Source organism: Dendrobates tinctorius, unplaced genomic scaffold (genome assembly GCF_039654945.1).
Source record: "Dendrobates tinctorius isolate UK_male_01 unplaced genomic scaffold, ASM3965494v1 ptg000063l, whole genome shotgun sequence".
In the NCBI taxonomy this organism is placed as follows: Eukaryota; Metazoa; Chordata; class Amphibia; order Anura; family Dendrobatidae; genus Dendrobates; species Dendrobates tinctorius.
The window spans coordinates 32687586-32714333 of NW_027361731.1; the positions used below are offsets into that span (position 1 = coordinate 32687586).

At 46.4% G+C, this 26748-nt stretch overlaps 2 protein-coding genes across 5 annotated transcripts in view; one reads left to right on the plus strand and one right to left on the minus strand.

Moving 5' to 3' along the window:
- LOC141094128 (uncharacterized) overlaps positions 1–26748 on the minus strand; it is a 254798-nt gene that overhangs the window by 147342 nt on the left and 80708 nt on the right. The window lies entirely within an intron of this gene.
- Positions 1086–25684, plus strand: LOC141094118 (oocyte zinc finger protein XlCOF29-like). Of its 4 annotated transcripts, none has more exons than XR_012233023.1 (8): positions 1086–1515; positions 4708–4857; positions 4983–5162; positions 5245–5368; positions 5452–5549; positions 5748–5838; positions 6665–7083; positions 7644–7753. XR_012233023.1 is itself a non-coding variant. In XM_073579854.1 (8 exons), the coding sequence occupies exons 2-8, from the start codon at positions 4780–4782 to the stop codon at positions 8116–8118; spliced, it is 948 nt and encodes a 315-aa protein (XP_073435955.1). In that variant the 5' UTR covers positions 1086–1515; positions 4708–4779; the 3' UTR covers positions 8119–9022. The 4 variants fall into 4 exon arrangements, 3 of the variants coding, with proteins under 3 accessions (XP_073435955.1, XP_073435957.1, XP_073435956.1); XM_073579854.1 differs by lacking the exon at positions 6665–7083 and adding an exon at positions 7896–9022 and having other exon boundaries at positions 7644–7797; XM_073579856.1 differs by lacking the exons at positions 6665–7083; positions 7644–7753 and adding an exon at positions 7896–8095.

Consider the following 26748-nt stretch of genomic DNA (forward strand, 5'->3'; position numbering starts at 1 on the left):
GCGGAGCCGGCGTGTGGCGGACGGGAGCGGAGCCGGCGTGTGGCGGACGGGAGCGGAGCCGGCGTGTGGCGGACGGGAGCGGAGCCGGCGTGTGGCGGACGGGAGCGGAGCCGGCGTGTGGCGGACGGGAGCGGAGCTGGCGTGTGGCGGTCGGGAGCGGAGCTGGCGTGTGGCGGACGGGAGCGGAGCTGGCGTGTGGCGGACGGGAGCGGAGCCGGAGCTGGCGTGTGGCGGATGGGAGCGGAGCTGGCGTGTGATGGAAGTTAGCGGAGCTGGTGTGTGGCGGACAGGAGCGGAGCTGGTGTGTGGCGGACAGGAGCGGAGCTGGCGTGTGGCGGAGCGGAGCTGGCGTGTGGCGGACGGGAGCGGAGCTGGCGTGTGGCGGACGGGAGCGGAGCTGGCGTGTGGCGGACGGGAGCGGAGCTGGCGTGTGGCGGACGGGAGCGGAGCTGGCGTGTGGCGGACGGGAGCGGAGCTGGCGTGTGGCGGACGGGAGCGGAGCTGGCGTGTGGCGGACGGGAGCGGAGCTGGCGTGTGGCGGACGGGAGCGGAGCCGGAGCTGGCGTGTGGCGGATGGGAGCGGAGCTGGCGTGTGATGGAAGTTAGCGGAGCTGGTGTGTGGCGGACAGGAGCGGAGCTGGCGTGTGGCGGAGCGGAGCTGGCGTGTGGCGGACGGGAGCGGAGCTGGCGTGTGGCGGACGGGAGCGGAGCTGGCGTGTGGCGGACGGGAGCGGAGCTGGCGTGTGGCGGACGGGAGCGGAGCTGGCGTGTGGCGGACGGGAGCGGAGCTGGCGTGTGGCGGACGGGAGCGGAGCCGGAGCTGGCGTGTGATGGAAGGGAGCGGAGCTGGCGTGTGGCGGACGGGAGCCGGAGCTGGCGTGTGGCGGACGGGAGCCGGAGCTGGCGTGTGGCGGACGGGAGCGGAGCTGGCGTGTGGCGGACGGGAGCGGAGCTGGCGTGTGGCGGACGGGAGCGGAGCTGGCGTGTGGCGGACGGGAGCGGAGCTGGCGTGTGGCGGACGGGAGCGGAGCTGGCGTGTGGCGGACGGGAGCGGAGCTGGCGTGTGGCGGACGGGAGCGGAGCTGGCGTGTGGCGGACGGGAGCGGAGCCGGAGCTGGCGTGTGATGGTAGGGAGCGGAGCTGGCGTGTGGCGGACGGGAGCGGAGCTGGAGTGTGGCGGACGGGAGCGGAGCCGGAGCTGGCGTGTGGCGGATGGGAGCGGAGCTGGCGTGTGATGGAAGTTAGCGGAGCTGGCGTGTGGCGGACGGGAGCGGAGCTGGCGTGTGGCGGACGGGAGCGGAGCTGGCGTGTGGCGGACGGGAGCGGAGCTGGCGTATGGCGGACGGGAGCAGAGCCGGAGCTGGCGCGTGGCGGACGGGAGCGGAGCTGGCGCGTGGCGGACGGGAGCTGGAGCTGGCGCGTGGCGGACGGGAGCGGAGCTGGAGCTGGCGCGTGCTGGACGGGAGCGGAGCCGGAGCTGGCGTGTGGTGGACGGGAGCTAAAACATAACCTTTAGTAAGATAGTAGAATATAAACAATGTTGTGTCCCCCAGAGTGAATGAATATAAATGTTTGGGTGAAGTCACAAATAAAGGGGCGTGAGGAGCACAGCCCGATCAGGAGGAATGATTCCCACTTGCACTGGCTGAACTGCAACCAGCAAGTCCCAGAATCTCACGTTGTGGATCTGGGAGAATCCCACAGAACGACGAACATGAGGAAAAAAATTCAAAAAAACACATCATTTGTAAGGTAACTCACCAAACCCTGACTGATGCACTGGCAGGATGCAGCAAAGCCCCAGTGATAAAGGCTGGGGCAGCACAGGTGCATTCCTCTGATGAAGACAGCCAGTAACCCATCAAGGTCTGGCTGCCTAGTGGAAAAAATGCACACTAATAAGGCTTGCATAAGTCACACTGTATACATGCATCACACAGAAAAAACCAAGCCAACATGAAGAGGTCTAGCTGCATCCTGCAAAAATGCTAAAACGTGCAAAACGATCGGCCTAGCATCAGTCAGGGTTTGGCGAGTTACCTTACAAATGATGTGTTTTTTTTTAATTTAATAGGCCGCTCAGACACTATGCATAACACTTATCAGTGTGACTTATGTCTTATGCAAGCCTTATTAGTGTGCATTTTTTCCACTAGGCAGCCAGACCTTGATGGGTTACTGGCTGTCTTCATCAGTGGAATGCACCTGTGCTGCCCCAGCCTTTTCATTGGGGCTTTGCTGCATCCTGCCAGTGCATCAGTCAGGGTTTGGTGAGTTACCTTAGAATCCCACAGAACCCCGCAAACAGCGACTGACAGATTCTGGCTGCATATAACAGTAATGACTGGAATCTGGATGACAGTAATAGAGTTACCACCCGAAATATGCCAGAGCAATAAGTGAGGAAAGGCACAAGCTCAGCCATTCATGAAGGGGGTGCGGGAGGAAAAGGAGATCCTGGGTCCAAGATGATCCATACAGGACAAGGGGAAGAAAATGCCCTACAAGACCCTAAAGGGCGAACAACAGTCTATCCCCAAGACTCCCCCCTGACCGTCCACAGCTCCCCCTGTGCTAAACAAGCCCTGCACCCCCAATGGAAGGGCCGACGCGTTTCTTCCAAGCTGAGTCATCGGGGGACTTATCCTTGTGATAGGAGGTGAGGTGCCATAGTGCTGAGCTAGAGAGGAATGGATCCCTCCACTCCCTGTCTTACGACTCATTCACACATCAGTATTTTTTATCAGTATTCGTATGCCAAGACCAGGAGTGTCTCCAAAACAGAGACCAGGTGTTACTTTTCAGTTATAGTTTTTTTTTCTGTAAGTTCCACTCCTGCTTATGGCATACAAACACTGATGCAAAAATACTGACGTGTGAATGAGGCCTCAAGTTGTGAGGAATGGAAGGAGACAAAAAGGGTTAACTTTACATAGATGAGGAGAAATGAATTACCACTTCCCATTAGGAATTCCCACAGGTGGTAACATTGAACGTATGGTGTGCATGCCATTATGTCTCCAACCAATAGAGCGTCCTACAGACACGTGTTACCCCAGAGAAGGGGGGAGTATGAAATACATACCATGGTGCTTCCGGTGGTTGAAACACATGCCAGTGTGCCATAAAGGCGCGTGAGCCGCAAAGAAAATATCCGCGACACTCATGAAGGCCGGCTACTAATTGTGTCCAATGAGGCAAAGGCGTGCACTCCACAACCTAGTGTTTCTGGTACGTGGATCGCATGCCAGAATAACTTCTGGTTTCTTGAAGCAGAATATGCGACCGAGTTGGGCCACAGCCTTGTATTTCCGACAAGTGGAACGCCTGCCACCGCCGCATCGGGCAAGTGGAACGCCTGCCAACGCCGCATCGGGCAAGTGGAACGCGTGCCAACGCCGCATCCGGCTTTGATGGCAACTTCCCTTTAAACTGCCAGGGTTTTTGTTGCAGCCGCTCCTGTGCCGTCCCTGCGGAGTACATCTATGTTATGGTTCCGAAAAGGGTTAATTTGTAAAAAAAAAATGTTTCACTTGTTGAAATATAATAAAATGTGTCTTCTGCTTTTTTACGTTTTTCTTTTTACAAGAATTGTTGGAGCCAATTTTCTTTAGAAACAATTTAATATCGGCTTTTTCTGGAGTTTTTCTTGTAATATAGGAAAGCCTAAGGCCAGAAATAAACCCCATAAATCACTGTACATGGAGACTTTGGGATCAGATCATTTCTGTCTGTTGTGATTGTGGAAACAAAAAATCTTTTCTAAAAGCCTCAAACTTCTGTGTGTGACTCAGAGCTGAGATCTAACGTGATAGAAGATTCCAGTGCGGGGAAGACGGGAAACCTTCATATAGATGGCCGGTGGGGATGGAGGCAGTGACCGACTCTGGCCAAATCTGTCTCTAGAGCCGCAGTAGAAGATGAAGATGTCGTCCTCATCATGAAGGAGTTATTTCTCATGTCGCGTGTAATGAATATCTCCTGCAGTATTGCTAATGCCGATTCCAGTGTCGGTAATGAGACGAGAATTGGCGTTATGGAAGATCAGTCTATGAGGAACGTGTTCAGCTGCCGACTCCGAGGAGGAAACTGCTTGTTGTCTGTGGCCTTAGGCCTCTTTCACACTTCAGTTTTTTTGCATCAGTCAAAATCCGCCAAAAGGACGGATGCTGGATCCGTTTTAGAACTGATGACAACGGATGCCACCCATCCGTTTTTTAGACGGATCCGCAAAATGAAGAATTTTAAAGGAATGGCAGCCTGGAAAAGGAGAGAGATTTTTTTTTTGTCCGGCACCCAGAAAGAATTTCGGGTTAAATGAGTGTCTGGAGGATCCGCCAGAGGAAAAAACGTTACAAGCTCCGTTTTGAAATCTTTGAGGATGGTGACGGACAACTTTTGGCGGATCCTCAAAAAAAACGGATGCAACGGACAGCAATCCACCATTAATGCAAGTCAATGGGGGAAAAAACGGATCCTCAAAAAAAAAATCCGTTTTTTTTTCAAAACCTGGCGGATTGTGACTGATTGTAAAAAACTGAAGTGTGAAAGAGGCCTAAATATATAGGTTTTATTAGTAGATGTCAGGGAAGAAAACTAAACCCTGTAAGATAATAAATCTCATATGTTTCCCTTATTATCTCCAGTAATTGTATTATTACACAGGATTCTTATGATGTTACATCGGATCATCTTCTTCTCATTCAGGTCTCTACAATATCGGATCCTCTCAGTGAAGATCTTCTACAGAAGAGAATTTTCCTGATTTACCCATCAAGGATGGATATGGACAGAAACAAGATGACGGAGAGGATGTTACACCTCACCCTAGAGATCCTCTTCCGTCTCACTGGAGAGGTGAGAGATTCTGATGACGTCACATTACATCATTCTTATCTATGGAAATAACAGACAGAACTGGAGAGGTGAGGACTCTGGGAATGTCTGGAGTGAGATTTATTCATGTGTCTCTCCATAACCAGGATTACACAGTGGTGAAGAAGACCTCTAGTGATCGCTGTCAGGACCCTGTGTCTGAGGGATGTGGAGGACCCCTGAGCCCAATCACGGGGCCTCCACCTCACCCCCTGATCCATGAGGACATCAATGACCAGAAGATCCTAGACCTCACCTACAAGATGATTGGGCTGCTGACTGGAGAGGTGACACTGCTGGGAATGCTGGGACATTATACAGTAACACTATGAAGGGATCGGGGGATGACGGTATCATTGTATGTGTCAGGTTCCTATAAGGTGTCAGGATGTCGCTGTCTATTTCTCCGTGGAGGAGTGGGAGTATTTAGAAGGACACAGAGATCTGTACAAGAACGTCATAATGGAGGTTCCCCAGCCCCTCACATCACCAGGTAATAGACAGGACTAAATACACACGGCCTATAATTATCTGTATGTAGAGAATGAATTCAGTCCCTGTATGTGTTTCCTCCAGATCTATCCAGTAAGAGGACAACACAAGAGAGATGTCCCCGTCCTCTTCTTCCACAGGACTGTAACCTAGAAGATCCCAGTGCTCCTCAGGATCATCAGGTAGATGGAGAGAAGGTGTCAGGAGATCTCCCCTATGATGTGTAGACGGCTGTGAAGGTCTTGTGCTCAGTCTTGTTTTATCCACCAGTATTATATGTTTTATACTTGTGTAATTAGAACGGTGGAGATGGCAGGATTAGAACTGATCATAGATGGGACTTCTCCATCTGTCGGTGACTTTTACAATATTTGTTTCAGGGTGAAGATCTGACCCATATTAATACTACAGAGACATATGTGAGAGAAGATGAGCGGTGTAAAGAGGAGATTCCCACATATGACTACCCAGGTGAGTAGTAACCACTGAATGCAGAGAAGTCACAGATTCCTCTCAGTCACCGGCTGTGGCTGCTTTATCGGTGGTGTAGTCCGGCCGTATTACCATGATCACCATTTTGCTTCTAGATCACAACATTCTCCTCCACCCAAAACTGTTCAAATAATTTTGGGCATTGAAAGCCCTTTTCTATAGAACTTACAACCAATTACATTGTTTTTAATCCTAAGGAATTCAGATTACTGCGCAATCTCTCCTGAAATGGGGAGCAATATTATTTTCTCTAATCTTCTGCTCAGGATCCATAGTAGCTCCAATGGTCCACCATAAATGAGGGCAACTCTGGTTTACTATTGTTTAATCTGTATTTGTAGTTTTCAGTTAATGAGATTCTCGTGCTCTGGGGCGGGGCTTTATGTGGTGCTCTGATTACATATTCATCTGTATTGGCTTATGACAGGTCCCTGACCCCTCACCTGCCCCCATTATTACATAATGCATATAATAGCATTGATATTATTGGTGATAATGCCTATAATATTGTGGCTATTGTGAGGCTTAGAAAAAAATTACATCCAGCAAAATGTCACTGGCGGCCCCTGTCCAGTAGCCTCTATCTCTTACTTATAGATGCCAGTGCGCAGGCGCCGCTGGTGTCATTTTGCTGGATGTAATTTTTTTTTTTTCTAAGGCTGTAGTCATCACACTAGCGAATAAATCGGACGAATGCAATGTGATACAGATCGCATTGCATTCGTCCCAATGTTATTCTATGGGCAGCTCCCATCATCCGAATTTTTTCTTCTTTTTTTTTGTCGTAACGTTTCCTCGGGTGGAGACAATGGCAGCATACTGCGATTGTCAGCGATTTTCGGATCGGACTCGCCAATGCAAGTCTATGGAGGCGAGAAAAAATCGGATTACAAACGGACCACACGTGTGACTTGCGATAAAATCGGAAGACTTCTCCAGGTCAACAGGAAATAGCATCAGGCATTGGCAGGAAGCGTTGGGATGCAAATTTCACTAGCACCATAAGAAAAACCAGGAGGATCGCCTCCACGGAGTCCTCCATCATGTCCACGCAAGTTAATGTGGAAATGCTGATCGTTCTGGTCCAGGAGAGGCCAGAACTCTGGGACCAGAGAGATCCCCACTATGCTGACCGGACACGCAGGGAGGCAGCGTGGAGAAGAATCTGTTCACAGATGTTCCCTGGTTATGCGGCCCGACCTCGGGAGGAGCGGGAGCAAATTAGTAAGTTAAATATTCCCCCAAAAATTAAATTGCACTGTAAAAATGTGGACACATAATTAAAAAGGCAAATGTAATATGCTCAATGTAAGTGACGATATGTGCCATCCTTGGGCAAACATCTGTAAGAAATGCTACGCCATTAATGTCTGCATATTCTCCCAATCTAAGTTACACCTCCCTGACTGGTGGCCCGATTACTATTTTCAAACAAATATTGCAATCCTTAGCGAATTGTTCTTCCACCAAATGCAGTGCTCTCCTTGTTTTTGGGTCCGTATCTTAGCCAGTATATATCTTGTTTATTTTTATGCAAAATATAATAGATGTTCCCATCCATACATCATTACCACAGGTTTTTCTACATTTTGTTTTAAAGTAGGTTGGTTAGAAGGTTCTTGGTATCAGGCCTCAACCTGTTCCTCATTTTTGGAGTATTTGGTGTTGAGCCATCAGAAATCTAATTCATATAAGTTTAAGAATGGTTTCCTAAACATATGTAAACCGTTGATAACATAGCCATATGTGTGGTCTTAAATCCTGTGTTTTGTTTTACATTGCAGTGGCTGATGTGACGAGGCGTTGGCGCAGCTGTAGGGACACATATAGGAGGGAGAGACAGCTGAGGGCCCGTAGTGGGGCGGCCGGAACCACCAAGAGGGAATGCCTCTACTTCGACCGCTTACATTTCCTTGCTCCTGTGATGGATCTGAGACCGTCAGTGCAGTGTTAAATTTTTTATTTTCTCAATGTAAAATATTAATGGTTGTTGTTGTTGTTTTGTTTTTTTTGTTTGTTTGTTTTTTACATTGTAGCACCGATTCCAACCTTACGGAGAGGGAGATGGGTTCCGACTCTGAGGTGGTGATAGATCTAGTGTTTGATGTTGCTGCAGGGTCTGGCCCATCTGCAGGACTTCCCAGAGCCACACTAACACCAGAATCTGGTAGCCAGCCAGCACAACATGAAGACCAGGACAACAGTTGCAGCCCCACCATGCCTCTGGATCCCTCTCCACAGCCTTCTGCCCTACCATGACGAGGCTGGCGCAGGAGAGAAGGAGCAGTTTCGGGAACAAAGAGGCAGGCTGACCGAGGTGTCTGGGACTACTTGTCCACAGCTGCTCATGATGATGGGAAGGAGGCTTATGGGCGCAGTCTGGCACAGAACTTGAGGGCAGTTCCCTGTGGGTACAGGCTGCGTACCAGAGGGGCTCTCCAAATCGATTTGGATGCCAGCACACTACCCAATAATCCCCGCACTGTGTTTCACTTTTTAGAAAGGTGGCAGCTGTCGGAGGAATATCAAATAGATAGGTTGGTTGGACTTGATGTGGCAAGACAACCATCCTTGGGACCTCTTCCTCCTCCGCCACGCGTGCCAACACCTCCACAATGGGTGGCAACACCTCCGCCTCAGCCTGCACACATACATAATGTGGCTCCACAGGTCCAATATATGGGCCAGAGCGAACATGCACAATATGACCACTTTAACTTACCCATGTCGGGGGCACCCTCCAACATTGGGTGTGTTAGACATGGCCATATTGGGGGATATGGGCAGTTTGGGCAGCCCTACCATCAGGACTACCCCCAGCAATTCCCTAATTACCCCTACCCAAACCCACAAATTGATCCTGCCAGGATGCAACAGATGCCAGAGCCAAGTGGCAGCACACAGGGGGACAGATGTGGCCCAGCAACTAAGGCCAAATGTCCAAGCAGGACCCCCACCTTCACCATCCCCAACCTACCATGACTTGTATGTTTTCCTTGGGTACTTTTATATTTTTGTTTGTGTTTTATACAGTATGTATATTTTTGGTGTCCGAAGGTTACATAATAATGTGCTGCTAACATTATGCCATATGGTACTAATATGGTTATTTTCTTTCGGCATTCCAAAAAAAGAAAAACAAGTAATAAACTTGTTAAAATTCCCAATGTGTGCCTGTTCATGTTTGGACATGTTCTGTAATGTGTTACCGTATTTTTCCGACCATAAGACACACTTTTTTCCCCCAAAATTTTTGGGGAAAGTGGGGGGTGCGTCTTATGGTCGCAATACACGGTCTAACCTGGTGGCAGCGGGCGGGGCTCTGCGGTGCGGTGGTGGGAGCGGGGGGCGCTCTGCGGTGAGGTGGTGGCAGCGGGCTGTGCCCCGGTGCAGGGGCGGCGGCTCCGCCGGCATTTCTTCGCAGCCTGGAGGCCCCTGCAGTTCCCTTGCTGGCCGCCGCCATGTTGCGGTGGCCTTCGGGAGCATGGACGCCGGGAAGATGGCCGCCGGTCCGGGGACGGCGCATGCGCAGCTTCAGATCTCGTCCCGAGATCTCGGGGGACGAGATCTCGTTGCCGAGATTTGAATCTCGTCCCCCGAGATCTCGGGACGAGATCTGATCCCGCGCATGCGCCGTCCCCGGACCGGCGGCCATCTTTCCGGCGTCCATGCTCCCGGAGGCCACCGCAACATGGCGGCGGCCAGCAAGGGAACTGCAGGGGCCTCCAGGCTGCGAAGAAATGCCGGCGGAGCCGTGGCCCCTGCACCGGAGCACAGCCCGCTGCCCCCACCGCAGAGCCCACCTGCCCCTGCACTGCTGCCCCAGCACTGCTGCCCCAGCACAGCTGCCCCTGCCTCAGCACAGCTGTCACCACCGCAGAGCCCACCTGCCCCAGCACTGCTGCCCCTGCCCCAGCACAGCTGCCCCTGCCCCAGCACAGCTGCCACCACTGCAGAGCCCAGCTGCCCCAGCCCCAGCACAACCAACCTGCCCCAGCACAGAGCCGCCACCGCACGAGCCTGGACCACTGAATGACCCCTGTGACTACTTTTCCACCTGTGCCGGATCCCTTCCCAGGTAAGCTGAATTCGGACTGTAAGACGGACCCCCATTTGACACATTATTTTTTTTTTCCCTATTTTCCTACTGAAAATTGGGATGCGTCTTATGGTCCGGTGCGTCTTATAGTCCGAAAAATACGGTAGATACATCTAAAACACTAAAGTCACAAAAACACACAAAAGGGCAAGCAAAAAATCTTTGAAAACACAACCAAACCACTACATAGATAAGGCATCATCTTGCCAGGGAGTAGCACCCTGAGGTGTAAGAAAATAAGTAGTGAACACATCACGTACTTTGAGTCCCGAGACTGGATGACGGGGTGGGTTCACAAGTGGCCTAGGCATACACACATTGCCAGACTCAACTTCAGCATCATCATTTGAGGGGCAATCATGAATTCTTGTGAAGTTATGTAGGACCACAAAGGCTTTAATAACTTCATTGACATTAGCTTCACTCAGCTGAATTGCGGACTGTAGGACCCTCCATTTGGCCGAAAGAATACCAAAGGCGCACTCCATCAGTTGCCGAGCACGTGATAGGCGCAAGTTAAATATTCTACGCCGGTGGTCAAGGTTTCGTCGTGCATATGGCCTCATGACATGTCTTTTCAATTGAAACTCCTCATCTGCTACAATAACATAAGGCACCGGTTCCAGATTTGAGTCTGGAAGCTGACGTGGTGGTAGGTCTAGCTGATTATTACGCAGCCACCGACCCATAATGGAAGAATTGAAGACTCTGGAGTCTCCAGTTCTGCCTCAGGCCCCAATATCTACAATTATAAACCTGTAGTGAGTGTCGACCAGGGCCAAGAATACTACAGAAAAATATTGCTTATAATTATAGAATTAGGACCCAGAGTTCGGCGGCTTACGCACACGGATGTGCTTCCCATCCAGGGCTCCAATACATTTTGGAAACTGGCACGTGGCCTCAAATCCACGGGAGATACGTGTCTGCCATTTTGGGCTCCGGCATTACCACATGATGGAGTCTGGTCCAGATTTCTGAGCAGGTAGACCGGACAATGCCAGAGATTGTTGATTTCCCGATTAGAAATTCTAAATGCAGACCAGCATATGAAAGGCCAGTTGAAAGGAAGCTAAAATAAAAAAAAAAAAACATGAGTACACAGCCCAACAAACAGTCAAAGCTTAAAGCAAATTTATAGTCTATCAATTCTAAAGTATGCATGGTCAACAATAAATTACATGCCATGGCTTGGTTCAGTAGGACACAAGCATATAATGTATCTTGGGAAATGTGCTTATAAATCTATAAGATTCAAGGTCTGGACATGAAATATGCTGCTTCACACATCAACATATTGGTTGGAGACATACCGTAAGGTGATGAGTAGACGCTCCTCTGCAGAAATAGCTTTGCGCATCCTCGTGTCCTGAAACGTGATCCCAGGGTGCACAATCTCCAGCAAAAGATCAAAGGTAGCAAGGCTCATCCAACAATACTTAAAGAACTTCTCCGGATGGCTACGCAGAGATGTATAGAGACGGTGGAAATGGCCTTTAGATATCCTGCGCCGCAAAAGCGGATGGACCCACATTCGTCTACGCCTCCTCTGATCCACAATCACAGGGTATGGCTCCCCAAAACGTCGGGATATAACCCAATAGAAAAGAACACGCTCAGTGGTGTTAAAAGTCAGCCTGTCTGTCATGTTTAGCACAAAGCAGAGCTAACCAAATCCAAGCGCTGACTCTATGGCAAAGGTAGGCTCCCGCCTGTTGGAGAGCCCATAAATAGAGGGCAGGGTGAGGATTTAAATTAGTTTCAGGCCTAAAAACCGTTATTCGTCCATTTTGTAAGGCTCCGAAAAAAAAACCGCCAGATGGATGTCAAACGGATCCTTAGATGCGAATAAAATCGGATCAACGCTGGAAAATCGGATCACAGACGGATCACTGGTCAAGAAACCTTTGTGTGATTTCAGGCCGTCAAAATCGGATCGATTTTTTTTTTTATCATTTAGTGTGACTCCGGCCTAAGCCTCACAATAGCCACAATATTATAGGCATTATCACCAATAATATCAATGCTATTATATGCATTATGTAATAATGGGGGCAGGTCAGTGAGGGGTCAGCGACCTGTCATAAGCCAATACAGAGGAATATGGAATCCGAGCACCACATAAGTCTCATTGACCGTTACAGGAATCGTTTGATCGCAGTGATTGCCTCAGAAGGTTGTGCAACAAAATATTAACCCTTTCGCGCCAGAGCCTGTTTTTGCCTTTGTGACCAATTTTTTTAACTCTGACCAGTGTCACTTTATGAGGTCATAACTCTAAAATACTTCAACGAATCCTGGTGATTCTGAGACTGTTTTCTTGTGACATATTGTACTTTATGATAGTGGTAACATTTATTTGATATGACTTGCGTTTATTTGTTAAAAAAGGAAATCGGACAAAAATTATGAAAATTTTGCAATGTTCACTTTTCTTATGCCCTTACATCAGAGTGTCATATCACACAAAATAGTTAATAAATAACATTTCCCACATGTCTACGTTACATCAGCACATTATTTTTTTTAGTTAGGAAATTGTAAGGGTTAAAAGTTTAAACAGCGATTTCTGATTTTTACAACAAAATTTACAAAACCATTTTTTTAGGGACCACCTCACATTTGAAGTGAGTTTGGGGGTCAATATGACAGAAAATACCCAAAGGTGTCACCATTCTAAAAACTGCACCCCTCAAGGTGCTCAAAACCAAATTCAAGAAGGTTATTAACCCTTCAGGTGCTTCACAGGAATGAATCGAATGTGGAAGGAAAAAATAAACATTTACTTTTCTTTCACATAGATTTTCCTTTACATCTAATTTTTTTTACTTTCACAAGGGTAACAGGAGAAAATGGACCATACATTTTGTTTTGCAATTTCTCCTGAGCATGCCGATACCCCATATGTGGGGGAAATCTACTGTTAGGGCGCAAGGCAGGGTTCGGAAGGGAAGGAGCGCCATTTAACTTTTTGAATGTAAAATATACTGTAATAATTAACCGTTGCCATGTTGCGTTTGGAGAGCCCCTGATGTGTGTAACCAGTGGAAACCCCCAACAAGGGACCCCATTTTGGAAACAAGACCCCTTAGGGAGCTTATCCAGATGTGTATTGAACACCTTGAACCCACAGGTGCTTCACAGAAATTTATAATGTAGAGCCATGGAAATAAAAAAATAACATTTTCACAAATCTTTTTAGCTCCATATTTTGCATTTTCATAAGGGTAACAGGAGAAATTGCTCCATACAATTTGTTGTGCAATTTCTCCTGAGCACGCCGATACCCCACATGTGGGAGAATACTACTGCTTGGGCGCATGGCAGAGCTCGGAAGGGAAGGAGCGCCATATTGGAGAGCAGATTTTGCTGGAATTGTTTGTGGGTGACATGTCACATTGTCAGAGCCCCTGAGGTGCCAGAACAGCATAAGCCCCCAAAAGTGACTGCATTTTACCAAATACTTCCCTGAATGAATTCTTCTAGTGGTGCAGTGAGCATACTGACACCACCGCTGTTCCATAGAAAATTATACCATTGGGCAATGAAGAAAAAAAAAATTACTGTATTTTCGGACTATAAGACGCACCCCAAATTTTCAAAAGGAAAATAGGGGAAAAAATGTGCTAAATGGGGGTCCGTCTTACAGTCTGAATTCAGCTTCCCGGGGGGATCAGCACAGGTGCAAGAGTGGTCACAGACGTTCGGTGGCCCAAGCTGGTGCGGTGGCCTCCGCAAAATCCCATCCCAGGCTGGTGCGGCATCAGTGCTCTGTGCTGGGGCAGTGGCAGCGTTCTGTGCTTGGGTGGAAATGCTCTGTGGCGGCGGCAGCGCTCTGTTCTGGGGCAGCAGCACTCTGTGCTGCGTGGGGGGGCTCCGCCGCCATTTTGTCAAAGCCGGAGGCCCCTGCAACTCCATTGCTGCAATGCAGTGGCCTCCGGGAGAATGGCAGCTGGGGGCGGCGCATGCTCAGATTCAGATCTTGGCAACAAGATCTCGGGGTGAGTTCTGAATCTGAGCATGCGCCGTTCACAGCGGCCATTTTTCTAGAGACCACCGCATCGCAGCAATGGAACTGCGGGAATCTCTGGACTTTGACAAAATTCCGGTGGAGCCCTCCACGCAGCACAGAGCGCCGCCACAGCATTTGTAAGTAAATTCCTACTATAAGACGCACCCCATTTCCCCACTAAATTTTTTGGGAAAAAGTGCGTCTTATAGTCCGAAAAATATGGTACATTTTTACGACTAAAATGTTGTTTTAACCCCAGATATTACATTGGAAATTAGGTAGATAGGTAAATGGTCACTACACCCATAGATGAATTCACAGAGGGGTGTCATTTCCAAAATGGGGTCACTCCAGGGGGGATTCTGCTGTTGTGGCACTTTGGAGATCCGCTAAGTGCCAGAACAACAGAATCCCCCCTGAAGTGACTCCATTTTGGAAATGACACCCCTCTGGGAATTCATCTATGGGTGTAGTGACCATTTTCACTACATGGATGATTTCCAGAAACACGTAGTGGAAGATTCAGAGCAAAAATTGCAAAAATGTCATTGTAGTTCCCAATATATTGTGCCCAGCTTGTGTCTCTGGAGACCTCCCCCCACCTACCCCCAGAAATTGTTAAGTCAGCTCTACTCAAATGTGTCTGTCACTAAATAATCCAAATGCTTGAATGTCAAAACAGTGATTTTAACCCCTTTCTGCCTTCTGATGTACTATCCTGTCCATGGGACCCGGGCCCCTATGCCCATGGACGGGATAGTACGTGGTGAGCGCCTCTGATCGCGGCAGGGTTTCAGCTGATTATCACAGCTGACACCCGGCACTATGTGTCAGGGGCGGTCACGGACCGCCCCCAACAAGTTAACCCCTGGCACACTGCGATCAAACACGATCGCAGTGTACCGGGGGTATAGGGAAGCATCGGCAGGGAGAGGACTCCCTCCGTACTTCCCTGAGACCCTCGCATCAGCGCGATGTGCAGCACTGCTGCGGGGGCCTCCTTCCCTGCATGTCCCTGGATCCAAAATGGCGGCGGGGACCTTCCGGGGCCTGCAGGGAGGCGGCTTCCTCATGCCTGCAAAGTGCCGGCATGAGGAAGCTGCAGCACTGCCTATGACAGATCGCTGATCTGTCACAGCGATCTGTCACATGACAGTTGTGTCCCCCCTGGGACATTGTAATAAAGTTAGAAAAAAAGTGTAAAAATAGTTTATAAAAAATCGCTAAATAAATTAAAAAAAATATATATATTCCCTAATAAATTCATTTTTTGGAAATAAAAAAAAAACAAACAATAAAAGAACACATATTTAGTATCGCCATGTCCATAATGACCCGCCCTATAAAACTGTCCCATTAGTTAACCCCTTTAGTGAACCCCTTAAAAAATAAAAATAGCAAAGCAAAAAAAATAATGCTTTATTATCATACCGCCGAACAAAAAGTGCAATAACGCGCGATCAAAAAAATGGATATAAATAACCATGGTACCACTGAAAACAGCATCTTGTCCCGCAAAAAGCGAGCTGCCACACAGCGTTATCAGCAAAAAAATAAAAAAGTTATAGCTCGCAGAATAAAGCAATGCAAAAATAATTATTTTTTATATAAAATTGTTTTTATTGCATAAAAGTGCTAAAACATAAAAAAATATATAAATGAGGTACCGCTGTAACCGTACTGACCCGAAGAATAAAACCGCCTTATCAATTTTACCGCACGCGGAACGGTGTAAACGCAGTCCCCAAAAGAAATTCTTGAAATGCTGGTTTTTGTTCATTCTGCGTCCCAAAAATTGGAATAAAAAGCGATCAAAAAATGTCACATGCCCGAAAATGGTACCAATAAAAACGTCAACTCGTCCTGCAAAAAATAAGACCTCACATGACTCGGTGGGTCAAAATACGGAAAAATTATAGCTCTCAATATGTGGTGATGCAAAAACTATTTTTACAATAAAAAGCGTCTTTTAGCATGCGACAGCTGCCAAATATAAAAACCACCATAAATAGTAAATCAAACCCCCCGTTATCACCCCCTTAGTAACGGCGGAAAAATAATAAAATTAAAAGAAAATGTATTTATTTCCATTTTCCCTTTAGGGTTAGGACTGAGATTAGGGTTAGGGGTGTGTTGGGGTTAGGGATGGAGTTAGAATTGGGGGGTTTCCACTGTTTGGGCACATCAGGGGCTCTCCAAATGCAACATGGCGTCTGATCTCAATTCCAGCCAATTCTGCGCTGAAAAAGTCAACGGTGCTCCTTCCCTTCCAAGCTCTGCCATGCACCCAAACAGTGTTTTACCCCCACATATGGGGTATCAGCCTACTCAGGACAAATTGCAAAACAACTTTTGGGGTCCAATTTCTCCTGTTACCCTTAGGAAAATAAAAAATTGTGGGCAAAAACATCATTTTTGTGGAAAAAAATAGGATTTTTTTATTTTCACGCCTGGGCGTTATAAACTTCTGTGAAGCACTTGGGGGTTCAAAGTGCTCACCACACATCTAAATAAGTTCCTTGGGGGGGTCTAGTTTCCAAAATGGGGTCACTTGTGGGGAGTTTCAACAGTTTAGGCACAACAGAGGCTCTCCAAACGCGACATGACACCCGCAGACCATTCCATCAAAGTCTGCATTCCAAAACATCACTACTTCCCTTCCGAGCCCCGACGCCCATACAGTAGTTTTCTCCCACATATGGGGTATTGGCGTACTCAAGACAAATTGGACAACTACTTTTAGGGTCCAATTTCTCCTGTTACCCTTGGGAAAATAAAAAAAATTGGGGACTAAAAGATCATGTTTGTGGAAAAAATATGATTTTTTTTATTTTCACTCCCGGGCGTTATAATCTTCTGTGAAGGCACATCAGGGGCTTTCCAAACGCGGCATGGCGTCCAATCGCAATTCCAGCCAAAAAAGTCAAATGGCGCCGCTTCCCTTCCGAGCTCTGCCATGCGCCCAAATAGTGGTTTACCCCCACATGTGAGGTATCAGCGTACTCAGGACAAATTGCACAATAACTTTTAGTGTCCTGTTACCCTTGGGAAAATAAAAATTGGGGGTGAAAAGATCATTTTTGTGGAAAAAATGTGATTTTTTTAAAATTTTTCGACTACGTTATAAACTTCTGTGAAGCCCTGGGAGGTTAAAGTGGAATCCCTTGCGGCACTAGCAGTGGATACCGCGCTCCTCCAGGCCACACAGCGCCACCAGCAACCGCTATCCACACACTACCAAAGCTGTCACCTTCCAATAGCTGATCTAAATAGATTAATCTCATGTGTGAGATTGACCTTTCAAGGGATTCCACTTTATAATACACATATACTGAGGATATTATACTGATGTCCATTCTTCTAATTTTCTGCCCAGATCTCCAGATCTTTTGTGGACATTTTGGCCCATATTTTTGTTATGAGTGGTGCTTCATTCAAATATTCAATGATTCTTTGAACATGAGCAGTCTTGTGTACTGATGAAGGCTTATTATCATAGCCGAAACGTCTAATACTTGTGACTGCAAATAAAATCCTTCACATATCGCAAAAGTTGAGTGCCAAAAATGTTTTCAATTGCTTATTCTGGTGTGGGAACCTTCTTTTTGTGCACCTACTCAGTAGTGCCACGATTTCCGGCTTTTTTTTATACCAGATATATGATTTTCTTGATACCTGGTATGGCTGTAGAACCTGATCTGCAAGGTCCACACCCCCATATATTTGTTGTAGTCAATGACAGACACAGGTTTTGGAGTAGTGGATCCCTGTTGGTCTGCAGTGGCCCTTGTGGCATCTGTGTGGATCGAGCTCACGATAAAAATATCTTTTTTATCCTTATACTTAAGGACAAGCAGCTCTCCATTGTGTAAAGCCCCTGACTGCCCGTTTCAGAACTTTTTGCTGACCAATGATTGTGGAAACCCCTGACGGTTTTTTGCGAATGATCCCACAAGCCCCTGTTACGTTCAACCAGACTTTTAAATAGAGGTATGCTGGTGTAGTAGTTGTCAACATACAGATTGTAGCCTTATTGTAAAAATGGAGTTATCAGCTCCCAAACGATTTTTCCAGATGTCCCCAGATAAGTAGGGCCTCCTGGTGGGTTTAGTTGGCTATCTTTCCCCTCATAAATGTGAAAAGCTGATGTGTATCCAGTTGAACTCTCGCACATTTTATAGAGCTTTATTCTGAACCTTGCCCTCTTAGAAGGAATAAATGGCCTGAGGTGCAGTCTTCCTTTAAATTTTGCAAGGGACTCATCAATGGAAATGTTTTCTGTTGAGGTGTAGAGCTTTAAGAACTTTTCTGTCAAGTCTTCGATGATTTTGAATAGTCTGTCATGTTCTGGGGCATTTCTGGGCAGGCATTGACTATTGTCGTTAAAATGCCAAAATCTCATGAGCATTTCATAACGGGTCCTAGGAAGAATGTCAGAAAACATAGGGATGGCTGGAACAGGCCGGTTAGACCAATAGGACTGAACGCTCGTTTTTTTTTAACAAGCCCCATAGCGAATGTAAGTCCTAAAAATGTTTTCATTTCTAGGACATTAGTTGGTTCCATAAATTTGACCTAGCATAATATGTTGTGAGTTCATTTTTCCCTTCACCAGTGAGGTTTGATGAACTCCCTCTTCTGGCGAAGGAAGGTAGTGAGGCTGATTACCAAACAGCTGAGCAGGTAGATGATGACTGGGTCACAGGAACTGATGACTGGATATAAGGCAGCCGACGCCCTGCTGCCTTGCTGGTGATTTTCCTGCTGGATTCTTTGAGACCAGTCTGATTTCTGCTTCTCAAAGCTAAGTTTTGCGCTGCTTTTTGTACACTTTAGTTCTGGTTTTGTTTGCCTTGTTTTTTGGAGTTCAGCCATCCCCGACCGGGGGTGAGCTGAATTCCATTTTTGTCTCTGATCTGTTGATCTCTGGCTCTGTCTTCAGAATATACCTGAGTGCTGATATAGTCTTTTTGAAGCCTAGCGACTTCAGGGCCTGTTTTTCCTATCAGTCTGTTGGTTCATTTTTGGATAGGGTTTTTGCGGATTGCAGACAGCAGCTTTTCTATCCTGTCCTATTTAGTTAGCTTGGGCCCCATCATTTGCTCAACCTATCTTTCTATCTGTGTTAGTGTTTTTCATCTTGCTTCACAGTCATTATATGTTGGGGGCTGCCTATTGCTTTGGGGTCTGCTCTGGGGCAGTTTAGATTTCCCCTTTCTGTCTTTAGGCTAATTTAGTTCTCCGGCTGTGATCGAGGGGTCTAGGGCTCCGTAGGAACCCCCCACGGCTACTGCTAGTTGTGGATAGGTTCAGGGGTCTGCAATCCGGTAGCTGGCAACTTCTCTGGTTTTCTGGACTTAGCTATTAGTTTTGTTTTTTCCTCCTTCGGTGACTCATCCATAACAGAATCACCAGCCATACCACAGATCCTAGGGTACTCAATAGCAGGAAAGAATTGTAAAAAAAAAAAAAAGGTGTCAGAATTTCTTTGTGTATATTTTTTCCTCTATATCTCTGAGGCCTTAGGGGGAATTTTTTCTCTCAATGGAGATGAAGCAATTGTCTGATCGTGTGGAGCAGCTCGCTGCGGAAGTGCGGGGAATTTCCGCCTATCTTACTCATTCACATGCTGCTGAACCAAAGATCCCTACTCCTGATGTGTTTTTTGGGGATCGGTCTAAATTTTTGAATTTCAAGAATAATTGTAAATTATTTTTTGCCTTGAAGCCTAACTCGTCGGGGAGCTCCGCGCAGCGGGTTAAAATTGTCATCTCTTTGCTGCGCGGCGATCCCCAGGATTGGGCGTTTTCTTTGAAACCTGATGATCCTATTCTAAATAATGTGGATGCATTTTTTCAAGCCTTGGGGTTGTATGATGAACCTAATGCTATTGATCAGGCTGAAAAGGCCCTGTTGGCATTGAGCCAAGGTCGGGATTCTGCAGAGTTGTACTGTCAAAAATTCCGAAAGTGGGCCGTCCTTACTACCTGGAATGATGGTGCCTTGGCAGCTCTCTTTCGGAAAGGTTTGTCAGAAACCGTAAAAGTTACTATGGTGGGATTTCCTGTTCCCTCTGGTCTTGACGATTCTATGTCATTAGCCATTCAGGTTGATCGGCGTTTGCGTGAACGCAAGACCGTATGAGAGGTGTTGCCACCTGTTGAACAAATGTCTGAACCTATGCAATGTGATAGTTTTGTCCAGGGCGCAACGTCAGGAGTTCAGAAGGCATAATAAGCTGTGTTTTTTTTGTGGAGATGCCTCGCATGTTATTTCTGTCTGCCCTAAACGAGAGAAACGTTGTGCTCACACGTTTTCTGTGGGTGGTGTTCAACCTAAGTTTCTTCTGGCAATTACTCTGATCTGCTCCCTGTCCACATTTTCCGCCAAGGCTTTTGTGGATTCGGCAGCAGCTCTGAACCTGATGGACTTGGATTTTGCTAAACGTTGTGGATTTCCTATGACACCTCTGCGGACGCCTATCCCTTTGAGGGGTATTGATGCGACTCCTTTGGCGAAAAATAAACCTCAGTTTTGTACCCAGGTGGTAATGCGGGTCGCCCCAGACCATCAAGAAAATTGCAGATTTTTGGTGTTGCATAATTTGCATGATACCATTGTTCTGGGGTTTCCCTGGTTGCAAATCCATAATCCAGTTCTGGATTGGAAATCTTTGTCTGTGGTGAGTTGGGGTTGTCGGTGTGCCCTTAGTGATGCTCCTGTTTTCTCCACCTCTCCCCAGTCGCATGATGTTCCTGACTATTTGGCTGAGTTTTATGATGTATTTAGTGAGAATGAGTCTGCGTCTTTGCCTCCTCATAGCAGTTATGACTGTGCAATTGAGCTGAGCCCGGGGTGTAAATTTCTCAAGGGTCGGCTTTTCAATTTATCTGTACCCGAGCACGAGGCTATGCGATCCTATATTAAGGAGTCGTTGGAGAAGGGTCATATTAGACCATCCTCTTCATCCTTTAAGTGCTGTTTTTTTTTCGTGGCTAAAAAAGATGGTTCATTAAGGCCTTGTATTGACTATCGTTTCCTCAAAAAAATTACTGTTAAATATCAGTATCTGTTACCCCTGATTTCTGATCTATTCTCCAGAGTTAAAGGTGCTTGCTGGTTTACCAAGCTTGACCTCAGGGGGCCGTATAATCTTATTCGCATTAAGCATGGGGATGAATGGAAGACGGCGTTTAATACTCCGGAGGGACATTTTGAGTACCTGGTGATGCCTTTTGGGCTCACTAATGCCCCTTCTGTCTTCCAATCCTTCATGAACGATATTTTCCGAGACTTTGTGGATAAATTTTTGATTATCTATCTGGATGATATTTTGATCTTTTCCAAGGATTGGGACTCTCATGTGGAACATGTTCGGACTGTGTTCCGGATTTTGAGGGAGAATTCCCTGTATGTCAAGGGATCGAAATGCCTTTTTGAGGTACAGAGGATTTCATTTTTGGGATTCATTTTGTCTCCGTCAACTATTGAAATGGACCCGGCCAAGGTACAGGCCATTTATGATTGGGTTCAGCCCACTTCTTTGAAGGCCCTCCAGAAGTTTTTGGGTTTTGCTAATTTTTATCAGAAATTTATAGCTAATTTCTCTGGTATTGCCAAGCCATTGACTGATTTGACTAAGAAGGGTGCTGATGTGCTGAATTGGTCTCCGGAGGCTGTTTCTTCCTTTCAGGAGCTGAAGCGAAGATTCACTTCTGCTCCGGTTCTGCGGCATCCTGATGTCCCACTCCCGTTTCGAGTAGAGGTGGACGCCTCTGAGATTGGTGCAGGAGCTGTTTTGTCCCAAAAAGATCTTGTGACATCTAAAATGAATCCCTCTGCTTTCTTTTCCCGAAAGTTCTCCCCATCCGAACGTAACTATGATGTGGGGAATCGGGAAATGTTGGCCATGAAATGGGCATTTGAGGAGTGGAGACATTGGTTGGAGGGAGCTAAACACCAGGTCGTGGTCCTTACTGACCACAAGAATTTGATTTACCTGGAGTCGGCCAAACGCTTGAATCCTAGACAGGCTAGGTGGGCCTTGTTTTTCACACATTTTGATTTTGTGGTCTCTTTTCTTCCTGGCACTAAGAATGTCAAGGCAGACGCCCTCTCTAGGAGTTTCTTTGCTGATTCTCCTGTTGTGACCAAGCCTGCTACCATCTTAGGCGAGGGGGTAGTTCTTTCTGCCATCTCGCCCGATTTGAGACGTGCTCTGGAAGAGTTTCAGGAGGACAAACCTGAGCGTTGTGCCAGTGGAAAGTTGTGTGTTCCTGACCAGTGGAGGAAGAGAGTGATGTCTGAAGTTCATTGCTCTGCATTGGCTGGTCATCCAGGTATTTTTGGTACTAGAGATCTGGTGAGTCGGTCTTTTTGGTGGCCCGCCTTGTCTCTTGATGTCAGGAATTTTGTGCAGTCCTGTGGGACTTGCTCCCGGTTTAAACCTTGTTCTCGCTCTAGTGGGTTGTTGATGCCTTTGCCGGTGCCCAAGAGGCCATGGACCCATATTTGAATGGATTTTATCTCTGATATGCCTGTCTCTCAGAGAATGACTGTTATTTGGGTGATTTGTGATAGATTCTCTAGATGGTCCATCTTGTACCACACCCTAAGTTGCCATTTTTCTCTGAGTTGGTGCCCTTGTTTTTGCAACAGGTAGTTCGCTTGCACGGGATTCCTGAGAACATTGTGTCTGACAGAGGAGTTCAGTTTGTGTCTAGATTTTGGAGGACTTTCTGTTCCAAGCTGGGAATTCAGTTGTCCTTCTCCTCTGCGTTTCACCCTCAGACCAATGGGCAGACGGAGAGAACAAACCAGACTTTGGAGTCGTATTTGAGATGTTTTATTTCGGTTGATCAGGATGATTGGGTTTCATTTTTGCCCTTGGCCGAATTTGCTTTAAATAATAGAGCTAGTTCTGCCACTTTGATGTCACCTTTTTTTTTGTAACTTTGGGTTTCATCCTCGATTTTCTTCGGAGCAGGTGGAGCCTTCTGCCTGCCCAGGTGTTTTGACACTGTGTTGGAGAGAATGCACCAGATCTGGGACCAAGTGGTGGATAAGTTGCCTCTCTCCCATGAAAAGGCCCAGTGGTTTTCCAACCGACATAGGACCATTGGTCCCCAGTTTAAGGTGGGTGATATGGTTTGGTTGTCATCAAAAAATATCGCTATGAAGGTGGCTTCTCCTAAGTTTAAGCCTAGATTTATTGGACCTTACAAGATTTTGGAGATTATTAATCCGGTCTCTTTTCGGTTGGCTCTTCCTGTCACATTTAAGATTCATAATGTGTTCCTTAAGTCCTTGTTAAAGAGGTTTGTTGAACCAGTAGTTCCTGGGGTGGCACCTCCTGACCCTTTATTGGTTGAAGGTAACATGGAGTATGAGGTAGAGAAGATACTGGATTCCCATCTGGCTAGAGGGAGACTCCAGTATTTGGTTAAGTGGAAGGGTTATGGTCAGGAGGATAATTCCTGGATCTCTGCCTTTGATATTCATGCCGAAAGATTGGTGCGTGCCTTTCCATGGATGAGGGTTCAGTGACCCCTCCTCAAGGGGGAGGTACTGTTGTGAGTTCATTTTTCCCTTCTCCAGTGAGGTCTGATGAACTCCCTCTTCTGGCGAAGGAAGGTAGTGAGGCTGATTACCAAACAGCTGAGCAGGTAGATGATGACTGGGTCACAGGAACTGATGACTGGATATAAGGCAGCCGACGCCCTGCTGCCTTGCTCGTGATTTTCCTGCTTGATTTTTGGAGACCAGTCTGATTTCTGCTTCTCAAAGCTAAGTTTTGCGCTGCTTTTTGTACACTTTAGTTCTGGTTTTGTTTGCCTTGTTTTTTGGAGTTCAGCCATCCTCGGCCGGGGGTGAGCTGAATTCCATTTTTGTCTCTGATCTGTTGATCTCTGGCTCTGTCTTCAGAATATACCTGAGTGCTGATATAGTCTTTTTGAAGCCTAGCGACTTCAGGGCCTGTTTTTCCTATCAGTCTGTTGGTTCATTTTTGGATAGGGTTTTTGCTGATTGCAGACAGCAGCTTTTCTATCCTGTCCTATTTAGTTAGCTTGGGCCCCATCATTTGCTCAACCTATCTTTCTATCTGTGTTAGTGTTTTTCATCTTGCTTCACAGTCATTATATGTTGGGGGCTGCCTATTGCTTTGGGGTCTGCTCTGGGGCAGTTTAGATTTCCCCTTTCTGTCTTTAGGCTAATTTAGTTCTCCGGCTGTGATCGAGGGGTCTAGGGCTCCGTAGGAACCCCCCACGGCTACTGCTAGTTGTTGTGGATAGGTTCAGGGGTCTGCAATCCGATAGCTGCCAACTTCTCTGGTTTTCTGGACTTAGCTATTAGTTTTGTTTTTTCCTCCTTTGGTGACTCATCCATAACAATAATAGGATCGTGAATTCTGCCTGATGAATTGGGACGCATATAAATTTGTAGGACAATATGCTCTATCAAGCTATCTGTCATAAACAAATTAAAAAAAAAAGTTGTTCCAAAATTTTCCACCTCCACATTTATACCAGGAATGGCATTAAAATTAGGGATGAATGGAGTAGCCGAAGCCTCCCATCTGGGAAATGCTACATCAAGAGGCAAAGCCCCTTGGACATTGGTGTGCGCCAATTCACGAGCACTAGGGACAGCGATAGTACTGGGCATTGTTCCCTGAGTTGGAGACATTTCTCCAGAAGCGCTATTTGTCCTTCTTGTTGTACTGGTCCTTGTGTGTGAGGATGGACCAGAATCACTGCTCATTTCTGAGCTATCACTGTCGCTGCTACTAAAGCCCTCGAAATCCACATCGCCATCTGACACTGCACTTTCTTCACTGTCAAAACATAAAAGTGCATAAGCCTCCTCTGCACTATAATACTGACGGGCCATTTTATTCGTTTTTATTTTTTTTCCCGGAAATAGAAAACTCTGATGTGACTGATGTGACCAAATTATTGGGGAAACAATTGAGAAAAGCCTAATTCTTTAGCCTAACCCTAACTTTAGAATAAACCCTAACTTTAGCCTAACAGTAACCTTTACTTTAGCCCCAACACTAACCCTAACTATAGCATTAACTGTAACCTGCCTTATTTGTTTTTCCATTGACAGATGATGGACCTGAGTGGGGACTTGTTTTTGTGAGATGAGAATTGGTATTATTTTCACCTACATAACATTGATTGGTTTCTTTTTATTCGATATTTGGGAGGCAGAATGAACAAACAGTTGAACACCACACACTACTGGCTCATCCAACAAGGTTTTCTATTACACTGTGAACTGTCATTGTCTTGGTAAATAATTAAAGTTTTTTACATAGCTTGCCATTTTCAGGGACAGTTTAAGTAGAAACATTCAAAAATATAAAACTCAAGGATATTTTATTTAAAAAATTGTTTTTTATCTTAGCAGATGACTGTACCAGGAGATCAGAGGGACAGCTGACATCTTCAATTTTTAAATCTGATGGTCTTGAGATCCTACAAGATACAACTGAAGTGATACTCCAGTTACTCCAGATATATCATCATCCATTCACAGCAAAGATTTGTCATCTGATCTTATGAAACAGGTTCCATCTTCTGATTCACCACTTACTACTAAGGAAAATCTAAGTCACAAAAGAGGCAATAAAAAACAAACTTCTCCTAAAGCAAAGAAGTCATTTTCATGTTCTGAATGTGGGAAATGTTTTAACAAGAAATCTCATTTTGTTACTCACCAAAGAACTCACACAGGGGAGAAGCCTTTTTCCTGTTCAGAATGTGGGAAATGTTTTAACAAGAAATCTTTTTGTTACCCACCAAAGAACTCACACAGGCGAGAAGCCTTTTTCCTGTTCAGAATGTGGGAAATGTTTTAACAGGAAATCTCATTTTGTTACTCACCAGAGAACTCTCACAGGAGAGAAGCCTTTTTCATGTTCAGAATGTGGGAAATGTTTTACTGAGAATTCAAATCTTGTTAAACATCAGAGAATTCACACAGCAGAGAAGCCATATTCATGTTCAGTATGTGGGAAATGTTTTAAATGGAAAACAAGTCTTGATCGCCATCAAAGAAGCCACACAGAGGAGAAGCCTTTTTCCTGTTCAGAATGTGGGAAATGTTTTAACGAGAAATCACATTTTGTTAGACACCAAAGATCTCTCACAGGGGAGAATGTTGTGAGTTCATTTTCTGGTCTACCAGTTGTGAGTTCTCCTTCCAGGCTCCCTCTGGTGGTAACAGGAGGTAGTGAGGCTGATTTAATCAGTGGAGATCTGCCACCTGATAAGGAGGATGACGATTGGACTTCAGGAATCTCAGACTGGATTTAAGACACCCGACGCCCTATTCTGGTGCTGGTGATTCCTTCTGGCTTGTCAGGTCTTGGTTCTCAGCTCTGTTCCAGTCAGCTCAAGCTAAGATTTTCTGGTAATGTTCACACTTGATTTTGTTGGTCTATTCAGTTTTTTGTGTGGTCAGCCAGCCCCGGCTGGGGCTGTGCTGAATTTCCACTCTTATTTATCTGTATTTGCCAATTTGCTTTTTGTCCCTTATTAGATTGGCCTCTTTTTGCTCTGTCTCAGAATATTTCAGAGTGCTGTTATAGTGGGAGAAGTCTAGTGACTTCAGGGTTAATTTTGCTATCAGAAGTGTTGGACATTATTTTTGTAGGGTTTTTGGCAAATTGCAGACAGTGTCTTTCCTTTCCTGTCCTTTCTAGTTAGTTTGGGCCCCATTGTTTGCTCAGCCTATTTTCCTGCCTGTGTGTGTGTTTTCATCTTGTTTC

Coding starts and splice junctions, on each gene's coding strand:
- LOC141094118 (XM_073579854.1), top strand. CDS start 4,780: ATGGATATGGACAGAAACAAGATGACGGAGAGGATGTTACACCTCACC. Junction 4,858..4,982: donor TCTTCCGTCTCACTGGAGAG/GTGAGAGATTCT, acceptor CTCCATAACCAG/GATTACACAGTGGTGAAGAA. Junction 5,369..5,451: donor CCAGCCCCTCACATCACCAG/GTAATAGACAGG, acceptor TGTTTCCTCCAG/ATCTATCCAGTAAGAGGACA.